Genomic DNA, 27,968 nt, shown 5'->3' on the forward strand with positions numbered 1-27,968 from the left:
TGACAGATTGTCACCCATCGCCACCCACCAGCACACAGCTGATAAGTGGTCAATCCAGTCGCGCGCAGTTCGTTTTGCATCGTCCCTGGGGGAGGAGGGTGGCCACCGCTGCTTGAGTCATCTCTATACAACACTGCAAGTGAAACAAGAAAAAAAAGCAAACCGGAGAGGAGGGAAATTCCACACCTCACAAAGAGTTTGCAGCAGCAGCAGTGTTTACTGATAAGAAAGTGTTAAGTCAGTGCCGTTCCGGCGATGATCCGACCGTGAACGAACGGGTTGAGCTTGTTTCAAAATTATGTAAGGTCATCGGCGGCGACTTCTTCCTTGTGGGGCGTGTAAACAAATAAAGAGACGTGCATTACGCAGCAGACGACGTCGTCGTGACCAAAATTTAATTAGCACGTCGCGGCCGAAGGTCGTCTCCCGCCCGAAAAAGAATTCCGGCGGCCCCCCGACAAAGGACGACGACAAAATGCGCTTCACGACGGCGGCAATCGCGCTGATTGCGTTCATCGTGATCTTCTCGATCTTTGTGGCGAACGTCGCGAATCTGGTTGGAATCGACAGCAAGATTAGCAAGAGGCTGGATGCGGCGTACAGCCGCGGTCAGCAGAGACTCCAGCAGCAGCAGCAATCCGAGGAGGACGGAGAACCGTTCAGGCTTGACGACAGTCCGCGCCATTTGATGTGGTTTTTGCAGGTAAGAGGAGGAGGAGAAGACATGCAATTTAATGAGAGCTAGTTTTGTTTTGATACCGACTTCGTGTTCATTTCTCCAGCGCGTTTTTTTCTCTTCTTTTTTGTTCGTAATGCACATCTTTTATTCTGTGTTGCAATTGCAGCCAGCGAAAGGAGAGTTTATCAGGTTGTAACGGTTTATAGATGAAGGCGGTGCGCAACTGGTTGCAAGTTTGCTTTTTTTACTTTATGGAACGAATTGAAGACTTGTATGAGTTAACCTGCTAAAGGCAGACGTAACTTGGAGATTAGAAAGAGGTGAAAAACGTTCACTTTATATCAATATTCATTCGGATTCAATATTGACTTTGAACTTGAATTAAATTAACGACACTACAAAACACGCAACAAATTTCTATTGAAATAAGTTGTAATTCATTGAAATAAACTTTGCAAAATACTGGAAACGGCATAAGGAACTCAGAAAACTGTCAGATTTTTTTTGTTTATTTTTGTTTTCTAATTTTTGAATTTCATAATTTTCTAGAATTTTAAATTTCTTGAAACTGTTTTAAGATTTTTAAGACTTAGATAGATAACTTAAATTTTAAGAATCTAAGTTAAAATGCTAAGTTCAAATCATAACATTTTAGATTATTGTAAAATCTATAATTAAAAAAAACCCTCAAATTTTAAACTTTTTGAATTTATAATTTTTGATTTGGAATTTTGAAATTTGAATTTTATATTTGTTGGGCTTCTTTCCCATTCCCCAGAAATACATATTTAGGATCTTGAAAAACATGTTATGATGCCCTATCGTCATAATGTCATTTAGCATAACGCCCCGTGTGGCATAACGTAATTGAGCAATTCTCTACAAAATCGGTTGATTGCGACCATTTTTATTTTTTGTATTTTTTTATTTGACTTTGTGGGGCCTTCCCTATGACCAAAGGAGCCATTTTGTGTCATTGGTTCACCCATACAAATTTCCATACAATTTTGGCAGCTGTTCATACAAAAATTATACGTAAAGATTCGAAAATCTGTAAATTTTCAAGGATTGATTTGGTGTCTTCGGCAAAGTTGTATGTATTGACGAGAACTGTTCAGAAAATAAGTACACGGATTTTTTTCACAAAAAATAAATTTTCTAAAATCCGTATTTATTAATTTTTGATTTTTTATATGTTTTAGGAGACAAAACTCTGCACACCATTTTTTTTTTGCTGAAATTCAGTAAAGTTTTACTGAATTTTCATGTACTGAAATTTCAGTAAACGATTCGGTAATTTAGATTTGACTGAATTCTCAGTTAACTGATATTTGTCACTTTGACAGATGATTTACTGAAATTTCAGTAAAATTGTTGTCAAAACAACTGAAATTTCAGCAGTAATTTTTTTTTGGCAGTTTGACAGATCATTTGCTGAATATTCAGCAATCATTGCTGGTATTTCAGTTATCAAAATTTGATTTTGCTTGTCATTGAAAATACTGTTATTAATTCATTTATTTAATCAATCGTCCAAACCTCAAAAACAGGTGGTTAGCAACGAGGCATTTGTTATTAACATTTTTCTTACCTTTGTTTCTAAAAATCACAATTCAAAATTTGAAAAACAATACATTTGAAAGAGGATTTTCACTCGGCAGCATCTAAACAATAAGTCAGAAGTGACATTTCAGTTTGTCAGATATGCAGTTACTGATTTTCAGCATTGTAATGATTACTGAATCGCATTCAGTTATTTATTTTACTGAAATGGCAACCCAAAACTTGCTGTGTGGATCTTTTAAGCCAATCAGAAGTATAGACCAAAATTTTGCCGACGATTTATGTTTTTTTAAATACCGTAAACCGGGGTGAAATTGATAGGTTTAAAATTTTACCGCAATTCTTTTGACAATTTTCCACTAAGAGAAGGTAAAATAGGTTTGTAAACAATAAATATTATGTGTTTTTCGCAATTCGCAATTTTCAGTGTAAGAACGGGCCTTGACCGATCTTATGCACTAGGTTCCCGACGAACACGCACTGCCCTTACACCTACATCTCACCCTTGCTCTGAGTCAGTACGAGCAACACGCTAGAACACGCTTTGAGTGTTCGTGCCAGGCATGCACACCTTCTTTTCCGGTTACGCATTTTAACTCGGCCGGGGGTGGTACATTACGTAGGGTTTGATGTAAGTATAAGCGCCTAATAATTTATAGTGTGCCTATCAACTTTCATTAAAGCAAAAACTGTTATATTTTTAGTTTGAATTCAAAAACTAATTGTTATTTACTGTGTATTGTTTTCTCCTGAAATATTCCCTGTTGTTGAGTCGTGTTTATCTGTTGCTATTTCTTTTGTCGCGGTGTTTTGTTACAATATGTTGGTCCTAAGCATTTTAGAAAAGTTTTTCAAAAGTACAATAGTAATATTTGTGTTAATCCTCTAATCATTCCATAAATTGAGTAAGGGCTCGAACCTCACTTGTTTAAGAAAAAGGTGATGTTTCAAAACAATGGACAGTGAAGGAAATATACTATGTAAAGAATCAATAGTAAAAGAAAGATAGTAATTTATGAAGTAGATAAAGACATCTGGAGTTTTTTTTGAAAAGGTCCAATAAACCAAATTTCCAGTTTTTTGCTTTTTGGGTGTTTTTAGAACCGCCTTGAGTCAGGGGTATTAAAAAACACCCAAAAAGCAAAAACTGAAAATTTGGTTTATTGGTCCTTTTAAAAAAAAACTCCAGACATTAACAATAGTTAATAAATAGAGGTAACAAACAAGCTTAGATTGTATTGAGGGCAATTTACAGGGAAGATGAGAAATTATTCAAATAGATAAATAAAGAAAAGGCACATGATAAACAAAATTAACATCGCTGCCAAATTAAGGGAAAGCAGACAGTCTGTTACAGCAGCATCAGTTGGTAAAATAGAGTGGAAAAGCGTTGAGAAATAAGAGAATCAAATAAGTAAAATCGAAATCAAATGAAGGATAGTAAACAGAAGCCGTTTTAGAAAATCAGTGAAACAAAATAAGCAGAAGATAGATGGTAGCTGGAAATGGAAAGGAGAGAAACCCCGTTCTGCGACGTTCAGGTACATCCACAGCAGTTGACTCAACATACTGCGAATCAAAACAATACCGTCTACAATCACAAATTACTTCCCTTTCCCACATTGACGCGCCCCTTTCTTTTAGCCGTCTCGACTCTGACCCTCGCTGGTCAAAGGTTTACGAGTCGTTTCCACAGGCCACCAGCTAGGTTACACCTTGTCATCATGATGACTAAACACGGGGTTGGGCAGAAGGTTGATCCGTAGCGCATTGGATTTACTTCCGTAAATATCGTAAATATAGGTAAATATTATTGCTTATTGCGAGATAAAATCACGTTTCTCCTTCGCTGTGAGTGACATGAGATTATTGCCGCCTGACTACCGCAGAGTAAAAATCAGCAAGTTGAACTGAAATTTTGCGTTGATTTGGCTGTCAAAATGGTTTGTTTTGAATATTTTCCAAAAAGTCAGCTGAAAACTCAAGGCAACCTTTGACAACAGCCAAAAATTTGTTCTGCGGTTGTCATGCGGCTGTCATGCGACCATTATGTTGCGGTCGTATCACCGCGCGTGAACTCTATAGAACGCCCGTAGTAATATTTACCTGCACGATATTCGGCAGAACATTTTGTTCAGTGTGGATAATGACAGTTAAGAACTGTCACTTGTTTGTTTCCTTCGTTTACAAACTGTCACCGCTCCAATATTTTTCGAGCTTGAGCTTTTTTTTTCACTTGTGGAACCGATCCTCGCAATCTCTCGCAACAACCTACCCCGCAATCCACCAGCAATCTGTGCGAGAAGCCCAATGCGGATCTGCTCTCCGACCCAGAAATTGCCGACAAGACCATCGACTGCCTCGGACTTGGGGTGAGTAATCCTCCGATCTTTTGCTTCATTTCTAATCGTTCCGCCTTCACAGATTTCACCGGAGGTCGATCCGACGGTGCGGATTTGCGCCGGCTGTGCCGAACGCGTCGACGCGCAGCACGCCTTCCGGACGCGAGACCTGCACTGCAACAGTTACGTCGAGAACGAGCTGGAGGACAAGGAAGACGAGGACGTGTCACGGTTCTGCTTGAAGGCGGATGGCGGGGCGGCGTTGGTCGAGTTGTTTCCGGGTGGCGGCGGGAGCGTGGCGGATGAGGTGCAAACGGTGCGGGATTGTTTAGGGGTTGAGATCAACAGCTGGGACATGGTGACGAAGATTTGCGGGGATTGTGTGGGCGGTGTTGAAGAGTTGGCTGAATTTCGGGCGGAATTTTCGCCGACAGCCGTGCCGGTGAAGCTGGAGGACGTGACGGATTCGTCGGATTCGTACAGCATTGGCAGCGAGAATGGGGAAGGGGGTGAGGGTTTTGAGTCGGACAGTTCGACGGCGGATAACGGGGAGAAGCGTGGGGGAAAAGCGGAAGGTCACGGCATGGTCGCTGCCGTGGATTGGAAGTGACCACGAGGTTACAAAGGTTACAAGTCTAAATGTTTGAACGGAGCGGAGGATGGAGTTCAAGCGAAGGTGCTCCTGCACATGGTCAGACAAATGACAAATTCGGCAAATAACAACCGTACGCCATGATTGTTGTTTTTGTTCATCATATTTAACAATACAAAAAAATACGGCTGAAACCACAAATAAAAAGAAAATCCAAGAAACTTCAATGTTCGTCTCTCATTTAACTCCAGGTGACCAAATAAGGTCAAATAAATTTAAAACATGAACATGAACAGTTAGATGCGTCTGCAGTGCAATCGCGTGCAGGAAGTAATCGCCGGCAACTTTTCCTTGGCTAGTGCAAACGCGTTCCGGACGAGCTTGGCACTGTCTCCGATGAACATCTGCACCAGCTGCGGGTCGGCCAGCTTCAGGAAGGTCGACTTTGTTTGCACCACACAGGTACCAGCCGACACCGTACAGCACTCCCTTCGGTGGATGAATTCCCAGGTTCATGAACATGTCCTTGTGCGTCATCGGCAGCACGACGACCTCAATTAGTTCCTGGATTTGCTTGTCCAACCCGCCAATGTCCGAGTAGTGCTCGGTGGGCCGTTCGTCCACCTCCATCGCTTTGACGCGCGCGTCATACTCGGCCGGAAGTGTCTTCCGTCTCCTGCGGGTCCACGTCCAGCAGCTCGATCAGTTTCTACTGATCTTGGTATCCCGTCCCGATTAGTCCTCGGAATTCAACATAGCGTGCCTTGCAATCCAAAAAATGTGGCCGGAGAACAGCAAAATTGAACGGATTTTTTTTGTTTGTAAACAATCAGCAGTGCGCGCGTTTGCGATGACAGCTGTAAAAACACTGAAATAAAATTCATAGAGGAATCGTGTATACACGTGAATATGGATGCACATACGGATCAACTTATGAAATAAATGCAATATATTTGGAGTGACCACCTCGTGTGACTAAACCAAGCCAACGTGGATGTAAGAAAATAGGACACTTGCAAGGAACCAGAGCCATGCTGTTTTGTCCAAACAGCACTACGGATGTAGTTGGGCTCCTTCCGGGATGTTCCTCGCCTAGGTGTGTCAACCGACGAGTATCATCAGTATCATGCACCCTTGGCCTGCAAATATTATGTGTTTTTGAAACAAAATTAAAAAAAAAATCTCCATATTAACAGGCATTTTCAGCTAAACGAACTTAATATAACGTGTGATAACTTTAGAATTTTGCTTCAAATTCAGTTCAAATACCAATATTAATTGGTAATTTTATAAACAAAGCTAATTTTTAGTGATTTACAGGCAGAATTCTGACTTTTTAACAATTTTACCTAAAATTTATTTGTATTTTGTTGAAAATTTTATAAACTTAGTTAACTTAAATATAAACATTTATCTTTACCTTGTAATCAATATTAGCAACCTAAGGTATGGTACATTTCACGTAAAAATAAAGTTTGAACACCTTAAATCTGTTTTAGCAAGAAAAACTATGTCTATCAAAGTCGCCCCGGGATTTAAAATAAGAATTTTTATCGTAACTATTTTTTAAACACTATTGAAAAAACTTGTTTTGTGGCCAGTACATGTTTCAATAATAATAAACTTGAGAAAAACCTTACCATTTTGAAAAAAAAATCAAAAATAAATTGAAATCCTATCAATGTCACCTCGGTACTTAACAATTTTTTTGATTAAGTGCTCCGTTTTCAAAATATCACAATTTCAAATGAACTACAATTTTTGTAACTCTATCCTATGAATTTAAATCCGAAATAAGTTTCTCACATATAAAAACTGAACTATGCGGGATTCATCCCTTTTTCTTGAAAAGTACACCATGTACTTCCAAGTGCTGCGCAAATTCATACTTTTTTCAGTAAAATCACTGTATCTTGCCAATAGTTCATTTTAGTTTGAGGTCTACATTGATTATTATGTAAAATTGTTCGGGAAACATGATGGTGATAAAATAAATTAAGTTAAAATATAAGCAACTGGTCAACATTGAATTTCAATACTTAAAACGTTAAAATATAATATTAGTGGGCATTTAAGTGATAAAATTTTATTTCTGTTGAATTCCTTGGACAATTTTCTATAAAATGTAACTCGTAAAAAGTCTGTTGCTTAAATAGTTGTAAAATTTTATTATTATTTTTTGCTTTTGAGTGTCCTGACTCAAGGCGATTTAAAAAAAATACCCAAAAAGCAAAAACAAAAAACTAATTTGTTTATTGGACATTAAAAAAAAGTCTAGATTTGTTTTCTATAAAATTCCACAGAATTGATAAAATAAAAATATAATCACGGAAACCATGCAGATCTTCCTCTTTGGTTCCAGCCTCGTTGTAGCCTTCAAAATCGGAAGATAGAATCTTTTCGCCATCGCTCTCGCGGCTTTCTTCGTACTTCGATTCCACCGTACTGCTTAGAAGTTTCTTTGTTTCGCACTTCATTTTACAGCAGTCCCAGGGCCAATCTTGTCACACTCAAATATCTTTCCCAGAGCGCTGGATTGCCGTTATGATACGGTCGTCTCCTCTTCTTCGGAAGGTCAATGTTGTAAATCAGTGCTGATCTTAGCACCCCTTCCGTTGGGCTTCTGGTTACATAATATTATCCGGGCTGCCGATATTTTGTTGTTGACCGTGTAGCTACAAAGTAGCGAATCGCCGTTTTGATTTAGTCAGCTCTTTCCTCGTACGTTCCTAAGTACCGCATCTTTGTGACCAGTTTCAGCAGGTATTGTCCAAACTGTTTGACTCCGTCTGGGCTTGTGTTGTCGATGTTATACCTGATAAGGACTGCACCTTCTGTCGACATTTATCTCCAGTCCGATTGGAGCTAGTAGCGGTTCCAAAGTCTGCAGGATCCGATGGACTTTTCAAGAGTAATTGCGACCAGTATCCAGTGGAGAATTCGGAAGATGGATGCCAGGCTTATCTTCGTCTCGAACTTCCGTTCAAAGCGTTCCTTTGCTTCATCCAGGCACAGTACCGGTTTGTTCTTATACAGGGATATTATCCAATGCCGGTTCTCCTCGCTGAACCGATGATACGTCTGTTTTCTTCTCGCCTGCTGTCATATCACCGTATCGTTCGTAGTTGTTTATCTAGTGCTACGTAAAAACTGAAGAGTGCGTGATACCGGAGCTCCTCCGTCGGCGGGAAATGTTATCTATCTCACTTTCAACCTGGTAATCCGCCTGGACCTTGTTTGTCGACGTCGTTGAGCGTACAAAACCCAAATCTGTCGAATCCATCTGACGTCGAAGGCAGCAAACTGGACCGAGTAGTCCTCTGAGCTGGTGAAAAATGGCCCCGAAAATACATCTTTGGGAATTGGCGGCATAAATAATCGCTTTTTTCATTTTGGTTGAAGTGTCAGTTTCCATTTCCTTCGTATTTCGAAATTAAAACCTTTTTGGTTGATGCTTCCAGAAAAGAATAATACATTTTTTCTACGACAGCCTCTTTCTGTCACCAAATCATGGCATACTCAGCATGACATTAGGATAGTATGAATAAGTGGTTTGGTTTGTGTCACTACAATGTTATATTAACCCGTTGGTTGCAAGGGGCTGGAAACTCTAATTATACTTATTAATTTTCAGTATACTGGCGGTATTTTAGTATACTTGTAAGTATACTTACGAATATTTAACTCCAAGTTCCCACCGCCACTTGCTGAACCTTGGTTTGACAACTCGTGAGCCTTGTTGATCTTGTTGTTGATATTGTTTACATTGTCTAGCTTCAGACATAAATGAAAATTATCAATATTGCTTATCACTGCGTCAATCTGGAGAATCTACTGCGACCAATACACCCGGGCTTTCCAAATCCGGAAATCGACTACACACTTGTTGCAAGGATGTTGCTCAACCTCACATTGGCGGCCATAGTCCGCGGTCTCGACTTAGCCGAAGCGGACAAGATCAAGGAGCACGCGGAGATCATCCTTTCGATGGTGAAGAACGACTGCGAAGCTCTGCAAGAATCTACGAGCAGTGCCAACTTGCGCAAGCTACGTGACGCCCTGGTCCGCTCGGAAAAGTGGTCCCTCGACAAAGTACGGTTTCACCACCAGCGGAGCTATGGCCGCCAGGGAAAAACCGAGCGGGATGCTGCGAAACGGCACGGGAAAAGTTCTCCCACTGCCTGCAGCGGATGTCAACCGACGCGGACAACAGCACGATCCTGAACAGCATCGAATCTCCGGAAACCAAACTGGCCAGCTATCGGACGGCGATCCCCCTCAAGCGACCCCCGCGCAGTCCTCCCCTGTTGCTGGAAATCATCAGTGTCCTCGAGTCAACGGGCCAGGCGCAACCTCCGGAGGCGATCGCGCGGGCCAGCAAGATCAAAAGCTCCAACACTTCGCTCACGAGCAGCGGACGCATAAAAACAACGCCTCGCTGCACGAACCGGCACCGAATGTGCTCAACACGCTGGCAAATCTCAAGCACATTGCGAAAAGGAAATTTACGGACTTTCTCACGCACTTAGAACTCGCGACCTGAAGCCGCCACTCCCGGCCAACTCAACGGATTACCTTCACGGGCTGGTTTGCATCATGAGCACGTGGTTCTTCGAAAAGTCCACATTCTACCTGCTCAGCTACGGCGCCCACCAAGATACCGTCGCATGCCTGGTCAAACATCTCCAGCTGCTTCCAGCTATGATGTACGTCATCATGCAGCACAAGATTGCTGCAAGTGTTTTTTTTTAATTTGGGTTGTTTTTTAACCCCAAAAAATAATGAAAAACCTAGTAGGCATGAATATTCTGGAGATAAGTTTAAGATTTACTTTTGCATAATTTGACTGGGTGCCTCTTGTAACCATTTTTTAAATATTTATAATATTAAATATTTAAATTTAAAGTTAAGCTCGGAAACGGACTTTTTGACTACGGCCATGGCCCTCCTCGTGATGGGTAAAGTGTTTATGTTTGGCCGAACCTTGGCTGCCAAGCATGAAAAGCTCTTCTTCAGATAACTGCCTCACATCACCTGTGTGTTCGGCCGGAAGTACCGCATGAACACATGATTTGTCCTCATGGAGTTGAGTCCGTCCGGCAACGTGCGCGCCTTCTAGAAGCCGGCCGACATGCTAGAGCGGCTTTTGCCAGATCGACCCCGATGAAGCTTTACCCCTCGAGGGCAAGATTGTTGCGCTCATTAAATTTTACTCGTACCTTTGAACTGCTGCTTGAAAGAGAAAGTACTAAAGGAACATAGGCATAGCCCAAGCCACCCACCCAACCCACCCCGAGAGTTCGACAGTCGTGTTAATATCATTTATTTCAATCAAATAATGTTTAGACTTAAAACTTTAACGTTTTTCCTTCTGTTGAAATCGTCGGAGCCGATCGGTAGAAAGATGATAGCGGCCATCGGTCATCATCCAAACCAGTGTTTGTTTTTTAATAATTTTCACTTTTCCGCTCCTGTCCCTGATGTTGAACGTGTGTCGCGAACCGGAAGTGCTGCTTTTCAGGTTAAGGGTTCCGTTGCAATCTGGAAACAACTCGTCCAATTCGTACACTTCGTCCGAAATTTCTGAATGAATTGTTCCATCAAACTCTGAATTGAATTCATCATCAACCGCTACGAATTCAGGTGGCAAAAAATCATCGTACATCTCGCCAATGTCCACTTCTGATTGCTCGCTGTCTGCTGCTGTTTCTCTAAGTGAACCTTCCTCATCAGCTGGGTTTTTCGCTTCTGCCGATTCATTCTCACCAGCGTCTTCTTTGTCGAAGTCTTCTCCGTCGTCATCGTCATCTTCGTCGTCAGCTTCAAGAAGGTCGTATTCAGGAGTTTGCTCTGTTGAGGTCGTATCAGGAACTCCATTCGTTCTGAATATAGTCGGCTCCAGGTTTGCGTTGGGAATCCCCACCTTGGCTAGCTCTTCACGAGCGACTGCCTGAGCATCTGTTATAGCCGATTGTATTTGCTCAAACGTCGGGAGTGATTCCACAATTTTCCTTTTGTTCATCTTGTCCATAGCCGGGAAATCAAAGTTTTCCTTGTGCCGATACATGACATCAAGTTTGAACTGAGTAGATTTCAATTTACTCGTTAGCTCCTTCGCAGTGAAATTGACCACTGTTTGATTGGTAGTCGATTCTGATCTTAGAGATCTAAATAATCCTTCGCAGTGTTGGCTGGACAGCAATCTGACAATAAACTGAATTGGGACGTCATGTTTCTTGCAATATTCGATGAAAGCGATCAGTGAATGAGCATTGAGCTCAATGCCCACATGTGCGTTGGATGTAATGAATCGTTTCATTGCTGCGCCTTTCTTCTTGCTCTTCTTTGCCTTCTGATTTTCTTGAGTGCACCAATTCTTCCAGCCACGAAGTATGAAAATGGCCTCCCTAAAAACAAAAAAAAAATGTATTTAGAATATCAAACAAATAAAGACACATTTAATCAACTAACCAAATCTCGGACACACGTTCCAGTGGGGTAAGATCCTCGTGCATAAATGATCGATACAGTCGTCTCATCATTTTGAGGTAAAAAACAGTGCCTTCACTTCCGGGAATACAGTCTTCCAAGCCTTGAATTGTCTCGTTGCTGATAAATTTCAAAGTAGGACCGAATTTCATACGATCTTTAGTCTCAATGTCCGACATGGTCAGGGTCAGTTTGTCTTTGCCGAGTGTTTTTACGAGTGCCTTGAGGTGTTCAGTTGTAATATCAAAATCACCTATAAATTGAAAATTATAAATAAAATAAATCATTCTCAATACTTTCAATATTACCGATTTTCAAATCCAGCTGTTTTCCATTGTGGGCCAAGCGATTCTTCAGTTTGTTAAGGATATGCGTTTTATCTTGAAAGTCAATGTTCGTTTGTTCCAAATCATCAATCACAATGTACCATTTTCCCCAGTATGGAGATCCTTCTCGGTTAAATCTGGCTCGTAATTTTTGAGCTTTTAACACGCGACCGTCTCCATCAGCAGCATTACCAATTACTCGAATGTTCTCTTGGGACAATAGATCTTCTTGTAGTCTCCATCTGTTCAGGACGTCTTCGGTGGTGAACCTGTTATCTGTGCACATATGAAAGAGTACAAACGGGGCAGCTTCTCTACACAGGGGGACGGCCAATTGGACGTAAGCATAGTTTGCGACTCGGTGGGTATCAATGTCATTAGCCATTTTAGCAGGCGAACTTGCAATAAAAATATTCTGAAGCGGCAAACCGGTACATTCGTCGAGTGGTGCAACAAGTCCTCTGAGACTGTCTGTTCGATGTTCATACTGTACAGCTGGTGTTATCCGGGTCCCATCTTCACATAACAATACGGCCAATGGAAAGTTGTTCTTAATAAGATATTCTTTAAGACCAGCTACGTTGATGATGCCTTCGGAGATGTCCAGAGTGTTGGCCTTGATATGGCTTTTAAGGGTTTTTGGCGAAATGTTGATCATATTACGCCCCCAAAAGGTGTAATGTCCTTTGCCGGAGTTCAAAAACTGGTATGCGCAAATGTCTTTCTCGAGTTCCGTAAACCGTCTTCCGTTTCGTTTAACATCCTTGTTGCGCAAGTGCATTTTTACCATTACTTTGAGTATCGGCGCATCTTGCAAAAGTTCGAAAACGCGTTCAGCTAAACAAAAGGAAACAAAACCATTATTTATAAATAAAAAAAACAAAAAAACAGGTTAAGGACTTATGTTTAATAATAATAAATATTTAAATAGCAAAAAATTAATACAAAGTAATGCATTCTGCTAAAACGCTCAACCAAACCACAAAAAATTAAAATTAAATTATAATAAGTTAAATCAATAATGAATAAAAGAAATAAAAATAACAAAAGAATCAATTAAACAAATTATACATAAAAAATAAAGAAAAAAAGAGAATAAAAATAAATAAACGAATAAACGAATTTAAAGAATTTAAGAATTTAAGAATTTAAGAATTTAAGAATTTAAGAATTTAAGAATTTAAGAATTTAAGAATTTAAGAATTTAAGAATTTAAGAATTTAAGAATTTAAGAATTTAAGAATTTAAGAATTTAAGAATTTAAGAATTTAAGAATTTAAGAATTTAAGAATTTAAGAATTTAAGAATTTAAGAATTTAAGAATTTAAGAATTTAAGAATTTAGGAATTTAAGAGTTTAAGAATTTAAGAATTTAAGAATTTAAGAATTTAAGAATTCAAGAAAAACAAATTTAGACATTTATACCAGCCGGGTTAGCGTGGTAGCCTCCTAACCCCAGTATGGCCTGGGTTCAATCCCAGACGGACCCGGTGGCATTTTTCGAGACGAGATTTGCCTGACCACGCCTTCTATCGGATGGGGAAGTAAAACGTCGGTCCATTAGCGTAAAAGAGGTTTTGTGTGACTCACCACACATAACCTTCGGACGCCTAGAAATGAGCAGAAACTTGCAACAGAGACCACAAAAGACCCGGGGGTCGTTAAAGTGGATTGCTTTGCTTTTTTTTTACCAGCCTTATTTTACAATTTCCGAATTTCCAAAATTCCTAGTTTCCTAATTTCTTAGTTTCCGAATATCATAATTTTCTTATTTCCTAATTTCATAATTTACTAATTTCCTAATTTCCTAACTTCCTAATTTCCTGATTTCCTTACTTCCGAACTTCCTTACTTCCTTATTTCCTAGCATATTTAAAACCAAATTTTCTTATTTTATTATTTTCTTTATTTTACTAATTTGCTAGTATCATAATTTCTAAATTTCCTAATTCCTTAATTCCCAAATTTTCTTATTTCTTAATTTCCTTATTCCATTTTTCATAATTCAATTATTTCATAATTTCATAGCTTCCATATTTCCAGATGTCCTAATTTCCTAATTCTTTAATTCCCTGATTTTCTAATTTCCTAATTTAATGTTTTTTTCAATTTTTGTTTTTCTAGTTTTAGAATTAAAAAATTACTCATTTCTGTTTTTTTAAAAAAATGTTCAATTATTGATTTCTTTATTTTAATTATAAATAATAATTGTTGTTAAATATTTTTGAATAAACATTTTCAATCTACAGTAGTTGTTCGGTAACTGGGCGTTGTTTAACTGGGCTGCATTTGAACTGGGCGCTCGATAACTGGGCCGTAGCCCAGTTAAAAAGCAGACAAACGTCAAAAAACCAAAACAAACCGAAATGACCGAGGGGTTAATTGATGCAAAATCATGTTCAATAAATAAAAAAACTTTTTTCAAACTTTTATTTGATTTCAATGCACAATTAAAGAAATCTCAAAAGTAAGCATTGTTAATAAATTTGAGAAACTATTATTTTTATATTTCATCAGCAAAGTACTATGCATCGGTGGTCCCCTCGTAATTTTTCGTCCAGCCCAATTAGCGAGCAGCATTCGGTGACTGGGCTGCGTTCTCAGCCCAGTTATCGAACAACTACTGTATTTAGTTTTGACTTTTGAATATTTATAAACGTCAAACGCGCTCATACCGAACTGTCAACTTTTCTTGGGGGTCACGAAAAGAACATGCAACATTTCAAGAAAAACAACGTAAATAGGCCAAAGCCGAAGTGTAAACAAACAGTTTGTCCTGCTTACGTCAGTGGATGTTTACACTAGGAATGAGCAGAACAGACTCTTTTTTACACTTCGGTTTTGGCCCATTCACATTGTTTTGCTTGATTTCTTGACCGCGTTCCTTCTGATCTGCATACTTACTTTTAACGAATACATAAACACAGAAGGCACAGAAATTTGGAATAAATTAAGAAACCAGTATTATTTTCATATTTTAAAAAAACTAGTCATGTAAGAAACCATGTTAGAACTCACAGAAAACAAACTATGTTACAAACTACTACTAACTCTCTTCGTAAATGCATTTAAAAAGGGCCCATTATGAACAACAGTTGCAAAGTTAAAAGGGCCTAATAACGAGATTTTTTTTTTAATTATGGGTTTTATTGCGAAATTAACAAAAATGATGTATCATCAGTAAAAATACCAACATTCAAGCTTCTTTTTTAAATAGGAATTGAAACTAGTTGTCCACTTTTTGCAAGTGATTTTCTCGAATCGCGGTTTTTGGTTTTGTGCCCTAATAAAATGTTTGGCTCGAAATGTTTACAAAGTTCGGCTGTTTTTGGATGAGTGTGTAGATGAACCAATAATTTTAATTATTAAATGAACTTTAATTGTTTGAATTTACTCACAAAGCTCGTCGTTTGCTCCGGCCGGCTCTTCTTGCGATGCGTTCAGGTGATCATATTCGTTGGAGGTCGCCGATGTTCCAGCACCGGTATCATCTTGGTGTACTTCCCAAACCTTGCAAAGGTGCTCAACGGCATCGCAATTGCTATCAACCTCGCTTTCTTCGTCGCCGTCTTGATCGGAATTATCGAGAAATCGTTGCTGCTCTTCCAACGGCTCCATGGAATCGCGCAACTGGCTACCGTTCGGTATCGCGGCCAGCGCCACGGAATCGCGCATCCGGCCAGCGTTCGTTCTCGCGGACAGCGCCACGGAATTGTGCACCCCTCCATCGCTGTAATTTTTCCCATAATTGCGAGTGCAACCATCCTTGCTTCCTTCGTCGTCATCGCCTTGTTCGTAATCATCGAGAAATTGTTGCTGCACTTCCGCCGGCTCCACGGAATCGCGCTTCCGGCCAGCGTTCGGTATCGCGGCCAACGCCACGGAATCGCGCATCTGAACAGCATTCGGTATCGCAGCCAGCGCCACGGAATCGCGCAACCGGCCAGCGTTTGTTCTCGCGGCCAACGCCACGGAATTGTGCACCCGTCCATCGCCGTAAGTCTCCCCATCATCGCGAGTGCAACCATCCTTGCTTCCTTCGTCGTCATCGCCTTGTTCGTAATCATCGAGAAATTGTTGCTGCACTTCTGCCGGCTCCACGGAATCGCGCTTCCGGCCAGCGTTCGGTATCGTGGTCAGCGCCACGGAATCGCGCATCTGGACAGCGTTCGGTATCGCAGCCAGCGCCACGGAATCGCGCAACCGGCCAGCGTTTGTTCTCGCGGCCAACGCCACGGAATGGTGCACCCGTCCATCGCCGTAATCTTCCCGGTCATTGCGAGTGCTACCAACCTTGCTTCCTTCGTCGTCATCGCCTTGTTCGTAATCATCGAGAAATCGTTGCTGCTCTTCCGCGTGCTCCACGGAATCGCGCATCCGGCCAGCGTTCGGTATCGCAGCCAGCGCCACGGAATCGCGCATCTGGACAGCGTTCGGTATCGCAGCCAGCGCCACGGAATCGCGCAACCGGCCAGCGTTTGTTCTCGCGGCCAACGCCACGGAATGGTGCACCCGTCCATCGCCGTAAGTCTCCCCATCATCGCGAGTGCTACCAACCTTGCTTCCTTCGTCGTCACCGTCTTGTTCGTAATCATCGAGAAATTGTGGCTGCAATTCCGCGCGCTCCACGGAATCGCGCAACCGGCCCGTGCTTCGATTTTCCACGGAATCGCACAGCCAGGCCGCACTGTAATCTCCCACGGAATTGATCGACATCCAGGTGGTACGCTGGTCTTCCTGCACGGTCTCATCGGAATCAATTAACATCGGGGCCGCGCGAAGATCTTCCAAGGTCTCAATGGAATTGATTATCACTCTGGTGGCGTGGTGTTGTGGTTCTACGGGTTCCTGGTCCTGTATGCCGTCCAAGCTTGTGCCAGAATCTTCCAGGGGGTCCTCGTACGAGGAAGTGAAGGAGTGAGGCTGTGCTCGGTCGATTTTTACCCGCTTTTTTCGAGGTTGGCCCGATTTACCAAAATGTAGATCGAAGTGTTTGGTTAAATTAGACAGCTGCCAAGACTCATTACCGATGCGTTTGGTTTTGTAGCTTTTCTGGTCGCAAATGAAGCACTGCACGAACGCCGTAAGAACTCCTCCAGCTTCCCTTTGTACCTGGATCGGAGTTTTGGCGAAATCAGCCGCGCTGTAAAGAAGGAAATCGTGATTATTAAAATTATTATTGAACAGTATAAAACCTACCGCGTTTCATATCGAGCTTGTAGCCGTTTTCTAAGGTCGTTTTTCTCCTTCCGATAATCTGGTGCTGCTGGTTGGCCCGTTCGTGTGCCCTGCCTTGACTGGAGTTTCGTTGGTGGAAGGAATTTTTTCAATCCGTTAGTTTGGACGGTTTTAGCAAGTTCACTCAGCATGAGGCGGTCAAGTGCCGAAAAGGCAAATGGATTATTTCCATTGGGGAAAAAATCCCGATGATTCAGCCCGAGTGCTCCAGCATGCTGGCATATCGCATTCCGCTGGCTGTTGATGATTCCTTCGAGAGAATCAATAACATCAGCATCATCAAGTTTGGTGATCAAAACACTTGCTGCGATTTTTTGATAATTTAAGTGATTTTTCAGGTGCTGTTGTACTTCACCGACCTCTTGGATGATTTCGTTCCAAAAATAATCTTGGCGGGTTATCTACGATAAACGTAATGTTTTCAGTTCTTAGTTATTTCGTTTGTATTCCTTACTTACCGATTCATTGGCGTCGTTCATTTTTCGCTTACGGAATCCTCCGGTGACATTCCGATTCCGGAACGACCATTCAGCTCGGAACACTTTTCACACTCGCTGGCAGGTTAGAAGAAATGGCAGATTTTATTTGACAGCTACACGTTTATGAGGAGATGCTCAAAATAACGCAAGGTGGTTAAAGAAGGGTGGGAAAAAATAAGTATACTTATATAATTTAAGTATACTTATTATTATACTTAGTTAAATACTTAGAGTTTCCTGCCCCTTGGTTGGTTGCTGTCCGTGCTAAAACCATTCACTACTAATGATTCTCCCCTTCCAGATCTCCGACATCCACATCAGTCTGTACCTGGACCCGACCCGCATCCCCCATCTGATCGACTTTTGCAACCGCACCGTGGACATCATCCGGCCGTCGGTGGTGCTCGCCTCGGGTGACCTTACGGACGCCAAAACGTCCAACTTCCTGGGGTCGCAACAGCACGAGCAGGAGTGGCGCTGGTACCGGGAAGTTTTGCGCGAGACGAACGTGCTGAACAAGACCACGTGGCTGGACATTCGCGGGAACCACGATAACTTTAACGTTCCGGCGCTGCAGGCCAAGCAGGATCTGTTTACGAACTACTCGGTCCAGGGGAAGATCCATCCGCGGTCGTATCTGCACCAGGAGGTGACGAAGGACGGGGATCGGTACAGTTTTATTGCGGTTGACGCGTGTTTGGATCCGGGGCCGAAGCGGCCGTTCAACTTTGTGGGGATGCTTTCGATGAACGAAACGCAGCACATAATCAATTTGGCCGAGCAGTCGCGGGCGATGAACACGAATTACACGGTTTGGTTTGGTCACTATCCGACGTCGTGCATTTTGACGCCGGGGCTGGGCACGAGCGGGATCCGGAACTTGATCGGGAAGTACCAGGAAGGGTACGCGTACTTGTGTGGGCACTTTCACAAGCTGGGCGGAGCGGTTCCGCAGATGTACACAATGCAGAACGAGGGCTTCCTGGAGCTTGAGTTGGGCGATTGGATGAAGAATCGGATGTACCGGTTGGCAGCGTTCGACCACGGGCAGTTTTCGTTCGTGGACCTGCAGCACAATCAGTGGCCGGTGGTGCTGGTGACGAATCCGAAAAATGCCTTGTTCAACATTCCCGGCAAGGAGGATCCGCACGCGCAGCTCGACTCGAGCCACATCCGGCTGTTGGCGTTTTCCCCGGCCAAGATCAGCGAGTGTCAGGTGAAAGTGGATCGGGAAGAGTGGGTGGACTGTCGCCGCGTGAGCAACGAGCTGTTTGTGGTGCGCTGGGAGCCCAGGAAGTTCTCGTACGGAGTGCACAAGCTGTCGGTGTTTATCCGGGACGAAGATGGGCGGTACCGGGTGGTGGAGCACGAGTTTACGCTGGACGGATCGCGGAAAAAGTTCAGCCTGTTGGCGCGGTTCGTCCTGATGTACGACACCAACAAGATCTTCCAGGGATTCTTCAGCGTGGCGCTGATTGCGTGTCTGCTGCCGCTGTGCGTGTTCCGGATTTGGCACACGCTTGTCAGAAGTAAGATGACTTCGCGTCCCATAAAATATTGCTTCTAACAGCTGATTGATTTTATTCCAGACGGCGCCGTGACGCGACCCCGCATCCGAAGCTACTGCTGCCGCGGCTGGATTCGTAAAATGTGGATCCTGTCCACGGTGGATCGGCTCATCTTCCCCATCGTCGGGTACTGCCTCTACCTGACGTGTGGTCCGTGGTCCTTTGGGGAGGTCATCGACGGTCATCTCGGCATCGTGTTTGTGTGGGGCATCTTCGTGAACGGGTCGTTCCTGCCCGGCACGTTGACGTACTTTTACGGCTTTTTCCAGCTGATGTTCTGCCAGCTGCCGCTGATTGTGATTTATGCGAACAACGTTGTAAAGAGGTGAGTTGGAATGGCACTTCAAGTGCGGACGTAACTTAAGAAATTTTTAAGTAATCCCTTCCCCACTCCAAAGCAAACCCATGCAATAGTTTAATGTAAAGAACTCTGAATTATGTATTCAATTGAAAGACGCACATGTTTAACAGACGCTTTACAAGGCGCTACAGTCTTCGTTACATAATGCTAAAATTCTACGCATAATTGATAGCTTGTTTGTCTACGGACTTCAAAGGAAACACAACCCTACCATTTTGGCAGAATTTTTGTGCGGAAAGAAGTGTTTAGCTTTTGATCGAAAAGCTTTGACTAAACTTAACCCAACATTGTAGCTGTACCACACGGGCATTTACGTTATGGCTGATACGTGTTCATACATGTTATTCAACTGTTTTAATTTATAGAGAATACCTGTCTTCTCGGGGGTTATTCCATAGGGCGTTACACAATTCTTTCGGAGATTTTACACTTTATTGGAAATATTTAAATTCTTACATGAACCACACATATCAGAATTACCAGAATATTTCCAGAACACAAAACGGAACAATAGCCTTTAGAGTGACCTCTAACGTCTTCTTACGTTGTGAGTCGATTCCGGTAACTTCTGCCAGATCAAAATATTCATTAAATCGCAATCATCAGCTTCGACCAACTTCTGGTGTTTTTTTGACAACAGGTAGCAATAGGTCAGCTGCTTACAATGAACAGTGTCACGATAACCAACCACGTATTGGCTTTTACTGAAGACAATTTGTCTGTTGTAGAGTAGTTGTAGAGTCCGTCGCTTGCAATCTTCACGGCCTTTGAAACAGCAGACTTAAGGTCTTCAAAAGTTATCCTTCAGAGTGGATGCTACAAGACTGAAAAAACTAAACGCGTTTGTATTAAGTTCAGTTTTAAGCAAGTCCAGGATGGATTCTGACGGAGAGTTTTTGCATCGGATGCGGTGAAGAATGTTTTGATCGAATCTGAAAAAACGGTTCGGAGTTCACCCAATAAACTGGGAACGCAAGCAACATAAGCAGTTCCACCACCTATATTTCCAGTTGCAAGTGGATCCTGCCAAATTACTACTTTCCACTACATATTGGACCAAGTGACGCCGCTACTAACAAAGGATTGGAGTAATTTCATAAAATCACCGGTAACTCATAGAGAACTCCTGTTTATAACGTTGTGGTAGGTGCTTGTTTGCCATTATTTATGAAGCAGACAGTCATAACGCGACACAAGTTGCTTACAATTCCTGCAGCATTCACAGTCTCTTGCTGCTCCATACTCATGATCGGAAATCAAGTAGTTAATGACAAGGTCAGATTTTGCCTTCCTCGTCTTACTGAACAACTCGGAATCAAATTCAGAGCAAATGTCTGTGTTGTTGATCAAACAATTCGTGCCAAACATTTCATTAGGGCTCAAAACCAAAAACTGCGATTCGAGAAAATCGATGGCAAAAAGTGGCCAACTTGTTTTAATTTCTAAGAAAAAAGAAAGCTAGACTGGAGGTAATTTAAACGGATGACACGATAAAACACATCATTATCCTCAACTCTGCTTTAAGGCTTTTGCCTTCCTCACTGAGGTAAGGCTATAATCCTGCTCTAAAATTGAACTTTTTATTTAAAGCTCGAAAACCCACCTTGATGTATACATATCGACTCAGAATCGAAAACTGAACAAATGTCTGTGTGTATGTGTGTGTGTATGTGTGTGTGTATGTGTGTGTGTATGTGTGTGTGTATGTGTGTGTGTATGTGACCAATAATGTCACTCAGTTTTCTCAGCACTGGCTGAACCGATTTTGACCAAACCAGTCGCATTCGACTTGGTTTAGGGTCCCATACGGTGCTATTGAATTGTTTGAAGTTTCGATAAGTAGTTCAAAAGTTATGTATAAAAATGTGTTTTCGCATTTTTTTTGGATGTTGAATAAATGGCAGTAAACTGAACCAAACATCATCATGTTATTCATCGTTAGTTAGGTAATTGAAAAACCTTTCCAAAGAGTCCAAAACATTGGTAATCTGGCAACCCTGTCTCGAGTTATAACCACTTAAGTGATTTTTATGTACTTTTTTGTAGTCGGATCTCATTTAAATGTATGTAAACAATGTCCGGATCCTTCATCCGACCCATCGTTGGTTAGGTAATCAAGAGACCTTTCCAACGAATCTAAAACATTGAAGATCTGGCAACCCTGTCTCGAGTTCTGACCACTTAAATGATATTTATGTACTTTTTTTGTAGCCGGATCTCACTTAAATGTATGTAAACAATGTCCGGATCCATCATCCGACCCATCGTTGGTTAGGTAATTGAGAGACTTTTCCAACGAGTCCAAAACATTGAAGATCTGGCAACCCTGTCTCGAGTTAGAACCACTTAAGTGATATTTATGTACTTTTTTGAAGCCGGATCTTACTTAAATGTATGTAAACTATGTCCGGATCCATCATCCGACCCATCGTTGGTTAGGTAATTGAAAGGCCTTTCCAATGAGTCCAAAACATTGAAGATCTGGCAACCCTGTCTCGAGTTCTGACCACTTAAGTGATATTTATGTACTTTTTTGAAGCCGGATCTTACTTAAATGTATGTAAACAATGTCCGGATCCTTCATCCGACCCATCGTTGGTTAGGCAATTGAAAGGGCTTTCCAATGAGTCCAAGACATTGAAGATCTGGGAACCCTGTCTCGAGTTATAACCACTTAAGTGATAATTATGTACTTTTTTGAAGCCGGATCTTACTTAAATGTATGTAAACTAAGTCCGAATCCATCATCCGACCCATCGTTGGTTAGGTAATTGAAAGGCCTTTCCAAAGAGTCCAAAACATTGAAGATCTGGCAACCCTGTCTCGAGTTATGACCACATAAGTTATACATTGTGTTCTTTTTTTCTGGATCTAAAAAAATGATGAAATCACTCATATACCCATTTTTGGTAAAAAGTGAGGAAGGCATCAACCACATAGGTGGATTAAGTTAGTTTTTAATTTATAATGATTTTCGCAATAAAACTCATAATTTTTAAAAAAAATCGTTATTGGGCCCTTTTAACTTTCCAACTGTTGTTCATAACGGGCCCTTTCTAAATGCAATTTCGAAGAGAACTGAAAAAGCACTAAAGCGCTGTCATCTGATTGTTGTTTTTGATTATGTTTATGGGTCTTTTTGTTTAGTTAGCAATAATGAAGAATTCAGCGGAAATTTTGTGATCGAATGGTGTAGATAAGGTATGTGAAACATAAAAAATCTGCAAAAGTGTACTGAACAGCAGCCGCGGGGCCGTATTAAATATTGTATTTCGACGAAGTTTTATTCTGCAGAAATCCTTGGTGAAACGTAAACCAAACTTTGATTTAAAGTGATTTAGTGTTAAGAATGTATGGAAAGTTCACTTTATAACATAGAAAGTTCCTTAACCATGAAAATCTAACGAAAAAGAAAAGACACAATAGAGTTATCTACGTGCGCATGTATTGCGTGTACGTACACGAAAAAGATTGAGGTTAAATTTTGTACCGCCCAGCAAAACAAATGGTGTGCTAGTGTGCGTGAGCTCGGCCTTAGATAACTCTATTGAACTTTTATCTGGTTTGAAGTGAACATTGTTATGTGCTCTTTTGTGTTTTTGATTTTTTCAATAGAAAATTCTTGCTATCAATCTGATTCTTGGAGGGCATGTAGGAATGTACTAAAGAATGGAATAGTGGAATAATCCCAAATGTTAATGTTTTGGTTTTTTGCCCTAATGAAATGTTTGGCTCGAATTTGCACTCCATTATCTCTGCACTGGCTGAACCAATTTTTATTCTGGTCTCATTCGATCCGTCTTGTGGTCCCATAAGTCGCCATTGAAAATTATATAAAGTTCAGCTAAGTACTTCAAAAGTTATTCTAAAAAATATTGAAGGAGGTTATGTACGGAAAGCTTCCGTGTTACACATTTTTAGAAAGGTATCTAAAAGGTCTTTCTAAAGAGCCCAAAAATTTGAAGATCTGACAACCCCATCAAAAATAATAGGGCAATTCTCTGCGAAATCGGTAATTAACTCGGTTTCGAACATTTTTATCTTTTTGATTTTTTTTTATTTGGCTCAAACTTTGTGGGGGCCTTCCCTATTCGGAAATATGTAACTTTTTAAGGTTCTTGTTTTGATTGATTGGTGTCTTCGGCAAAGTTGTGGTATTGATGAGAACTAAAAATTATTTGGTGATTTTTTATTTATTTTTTTCACAAAAAACATTTTTTTATATGTTTTGGGGGACAAAATCCCGCATCTTTTAGGTCATTTTGGAGTATGAAATTAAATCCTGTACTTAATTTTTTTTGACCTAATTTTTTATGTAATTTGCAATCGAAAAGTACTTAACAACCGTTTCAAAATACAGGTCAGACTCGATTATCCGAAGGTTTGTTTGGAACGTCGGATAATCGAATCACGAACATTTTTTTTCGTGTTTTTTAATTTTCTTATTTTAAACATCAGATTTGTGTTTTGCTCAACCATTTTAGTCAAATTTAAATGGTTGATTGCCCGCAAAATTAAAAAAAAAAAATGCATTCTTTCAATATTTCATCATCGCCATTTTGGTCGTCATCTTGGATATAAAAATTCTAAATCACTTTAGAGTTCATCAATCAAAAATAAGACAACGGAAAAACTTTTTTTTCGTGATTCGATTATTCGATGTTCTGATTATCCGAAGTGAAATTTTGCCAAGGTTTTCGGATAATCGAGTCTAGACTATATAGCCATTCGAAATCAAATTTTGTCCAAAAAATCGTTTTTTTTTTTATGTTTGAGAATAGTGTCCATGATTATCCAGCCCTAGAAATATTTTTTTTGAAAGGTTCAGAAAATTTGCTGTAAAATAGTCTAAGAGACATTGGACCTCTGGTTGCTGAGATACAGCGGCTTAAAAAAAAAGAAACAGGAAAATTGAAGTTTTCTCAGTCTCACCCAAACAACCCGCCATTTTCTAATGTCGATATCTCAGCACCAGTTACTGTTGGTTAAATCAAGACTAACATTTCAAAAGGCCGTAATTTTGAATGTTTGGTCAGTTCTAAAAAAAAAAAAAATTAGAAACAAATTTTACTTGAAATATTTCAGGAATGCTTGTCCATATATTTGAAAACATTCCCGATCAGACGGTAATAACTAAATTCATGCCATTTCAATAACAAATACTGTTAAAATAACAGAAAGTGTTATGGAATCTTCTTGAAAAATCCATTTTTGCATTAGGGTTAAATAACAGTTTATGTTATTATAACAAAATGTGTTATTGGTATGATGTTTGTTGAAAGCCAAAACAACTTTGGAATAACATTTTTTGTTATGGAAGAATACCGCTAACTGTTATTGGGATGATCGGATTAAAATAACAAAAAATAATAACAAAGATTTGTTCGAAGAATTAATAAAAATGTTATATTGTACGATCAGTACCTAGCTGGACTCGGTCACTGGAAACGACCGGCGACTCAGTGACCGACGAAATAGGCGGCGGGCCAGATGCGGGCATAAAAATGTCAAAATCTCTTCCCCCCTCACTTCGTCTCACCATCCAGCTGCAGCTTTGTTGACAAACAAACAGAGCACGCGGTCGCATGATGGCGGCATCGAGCCAGAATTAGGGGTGATCATGTGATTAAAAATGATTTTTTTTTCAAGAAAAATAATATTTTTCCGACGGATTAAAAAAATTGGGAGCATGTCCAAACAATTATTCCTGATGTCGGAGAAGTGATAAAAAAGCAAAATTTTAATCCATAATTTTTCTACAATTTTTTTTTTCACTCCAACTGGGAACCCCTAGGTCTATCCACGACCGTTTCCAATGACCGTGAGAAGATGCCAGAAAATCCAGCTACGAGCTAAATCCACTAAATCGTAGCTGGATTTTCTGGCATCTTTTCACGGTCATTGGAAACGGTCGTGGATAGACCTAGGGGTTCCCAGTTGGAGTGAAAAAATTAAATTTATAGAAAAATTAAGGATTAAAATTTTGCTTTGTTATCACTTCTCCGACATCAGGAATAATTGTTTGTACATGCTTCAATTTTTTTATTCGGTCGGAAAAATATTATTTTCTTGAAAAACTTTCATTCTTAATCACATGATCACCCCTAATTCTGGCTCGATGCCGCCATCATGCGACCGCATGCTCCGTTTGTTTGTCAACAAAGCTGCAGCTGGATGGTGAGACGAAGTGAGGGGGAAGAGATTTTGACATTTTTATGCCCGCATCTGACCCGCCGCCTATTTCGTCGGTCACTGAGTCGCCGGTCGTTTCCAGTGACCGAGTCCAGCTAGGAACTGATCGTACAATAAGTCTGTTATTACAATAACAATCCAATACACTCAACCCCCGGTGGTTGGCCACTTTTTCGTTTGACACTTTTTTAGTTTGTACCCCGATGGTTGGTCAAAGTCAAACTAAAAAGTGACGAACTGTCACTTTTTACACGGCGCTCACGCAAACTATCAAAACAAACGTTTGGTAGTGTGTGTGAACTCAGTGTAAAAAGGGTGTCAAACTAAAAAGTGACCCCGTTCGTTTGACAACAGTTGGTGTCAAACCATCGAGGTTTGAGTGTAACAAAAAAATCATAACGACGAATAACAAATCTTGTTATAAATAACATAAAATGTTATTGGCCTAGTATTTCCAAATATCAAAAAATGTTATTCGCAAGTTATTTCCGTCTGCTCGGGTTGAGTTGTTTGAAGTAAAATCAACACTTGAAGTAAGATTTTGAAGGAAAAACTAAAAAGTTTAACCAATTCGCTCTGAACTGAACTGAAGTATGACTTGATTTAGAAAATTTATTTGTTAGGAAAAACTTAAAATCGGCATGATTTTTATCATTTCAACATAATGTGTCAAACCATACTCTCAAATTGGTTAAAAAGGCAAGTTTTAAAGATTTTTTTTATTATTGTGGAGTGTGGATTAATTTAACTTACTGTCCGAACACTTTGATGAAAAAATACTTCTCATCAACAATTACCAAAGATCATTTTTGGATTTATTGTACGATTTAAGCTTATAAAATTATACATTTTCTTGTACAGTAGTTGTTCGGTAACTGGGCGTTGTTTAACTGGGCTGCTTTTTAACTGGGCGCTCGATAACTGGGCCGTAGCCCAGTTAAAAAGCAGACAAACGTCAAAAATCCAAAACAAACCGAAATCACCGAGGGGTAAATGGATGCAAAAATCATGGTCAACAAATAAAAAAACCTTTTTCAAACTTTTATGTAATTTCCAGTCACAATTAAAGAAATATGAAAAGTAATCATTGTAAACAAATTTGAGTAACTTTTATTTTTATATTTCATCCAATAAATTTTATGCATCGGTAGTCCCCTCGTTATTTTTCGTTCAGCCCAGTTAGCGAACAGCATTCGATGACTGGGCTACGTTCTCAGCCCAGTTACCGAACAACTACTGTAGTTGTTTACACTTATTTTTACCATGAAAGTTGACCTATATAATTTTGATATACATCCCTCCACCCCCCTACAGATTCTACCGGCCACCATCCTCCGCGGAGAAGAAGCTCAACTTCCTGGCGGCCACCTGGCAGAACCTGCCGTTCGTGCTGATCATGGTGGTCGAGCTGCTGCTGGCGCTCATCTTCTGGAACGCGTACGGCACGCTCGCCTTCATCATCACCCCGCTGCGCACGTGGTCGATCGTGCTGAACCTGTTCCTGTGGTACCAGTCGAAGAACCTGCCGGACAAGTGTCTCTGCTCGGCGGCCGCCGTCTGGTGTCCCCCGCCCGAGCACAAGCCCGCGTCGTCGCTTGGCCAGTAAAGGGGCCTTTATTTCAAAACTATAGTCACGTGCACCTGATGTATATCTTTAAGTAGGCAATTTGTTTTTTACGTTTACTTTTTATCGAAACGACTGAGCTAAGCCGAGGACAACGATGGACCTGCTGCTGAAAATGCTGTGTTTGTGTATTACTGAAGAAAAAGCTTTCTACCTTCCTGAAGGATGCTAGTATTTGTATGAATGTTTTTTAGTTTGTTACTTCTTTGTTGTTTATTTTTATTCTATTTTATTTTCGGGCATTTGCCGAGTGTAGCCTCGTGACCAGAACTATTCACCACCCAACCACCGAAACAATCTGCGTCTAAATGTGAAAAAAATATTACTAATATTGTGTAAAGTTACAAACAGAACGAAAACCAAGGTATAAAAGAGTGTGCAAAAAGAGTAAAAGTATTCTGCATGCACTAGCTAAGTGTGCTCTAATCTTAATATATATTATTGTATTGTATTTATACAGAAGAAATAGAAGCTACCAAATGTGTAACATTTAAATGCACCTCCTCTCTCATGTG

The 27,968-nt window shown here is 40.7% G+C and overlaps 2 protein-coding genes across 3 annotated transcripts; one reads left to right on the forward strand and one right to left on the reverse strand.

Annotated features, from left to right (window-relative positions):
- The first annotated feature begins 66 nt into the window (after positions 1 to 66).
- On the forward strand, positions 67 to 27,952 carry LOC120414738 (transmembrane protein 62-like). The gene is made up of 4 exons (XM_039576048.2): positions 67 to 703; positions 18,010 to 19,237; positions 19,298 to 19,601; positions 27,144 to 27,952. Exons 1-4 carry the CDS (start codon positions 476 to 478, stop codon positions 27,433 to 27,435), a joined length of 2,052 nt encoding a protein of 683 aa, XP_039431982.1. The 5' UTR covers positions 67 to 475; the 3' UTR covers positions 27,436 to 27,952.
- On the reverse strand, positions 10,484 to 17,237 carry LOC128092848 (uncharacterized). Of its 2 annotated transcripts, XM_052707767.1 has the most exons (4): positions 15,390 to 17,237; positions 11,974 to 12,828; positions 11,648 to 11,918; positions 10,484 to 11,583 (listed from the first exon to the last, which is right to left on the reverse strand). In XM_052707767.1, exons 1-4 carry the CDS (start codon positions 16,756 to 16,758, stop codon positions 10,533 to 10,535), a joined length of 3,546 nt encoding a protein of 1,181 aa, XP_052563727.1. In that variant the 5' UTR covers positions 16,759 to 17,237; the 3' UTR covers positions 10,484 to 10,532. The 2 variants fall into 2 exon arrangements, with proteins under 2 accessions (XP_052563727.1, XP_052563728.1); XM_052707768.1 differs by having other exon boundaries at positions 11,441 to 11,918.
- Positions 27,953 to 27,968: the final 16 nt, after the last annotated feature.

This window comes from Culex pipiens, chromosome 2 (genome assembly GCF_016801865.2).
Source record: "Culex pipiens pallens isolate TS chromosome 2, TS_CPP_V2, whole genome shotgun sequence".
NCBI lineage: Eukaryota > Metazoa > Arthropoda > Insecta > Diptera > Culicidae > Culex > Culex pipiens.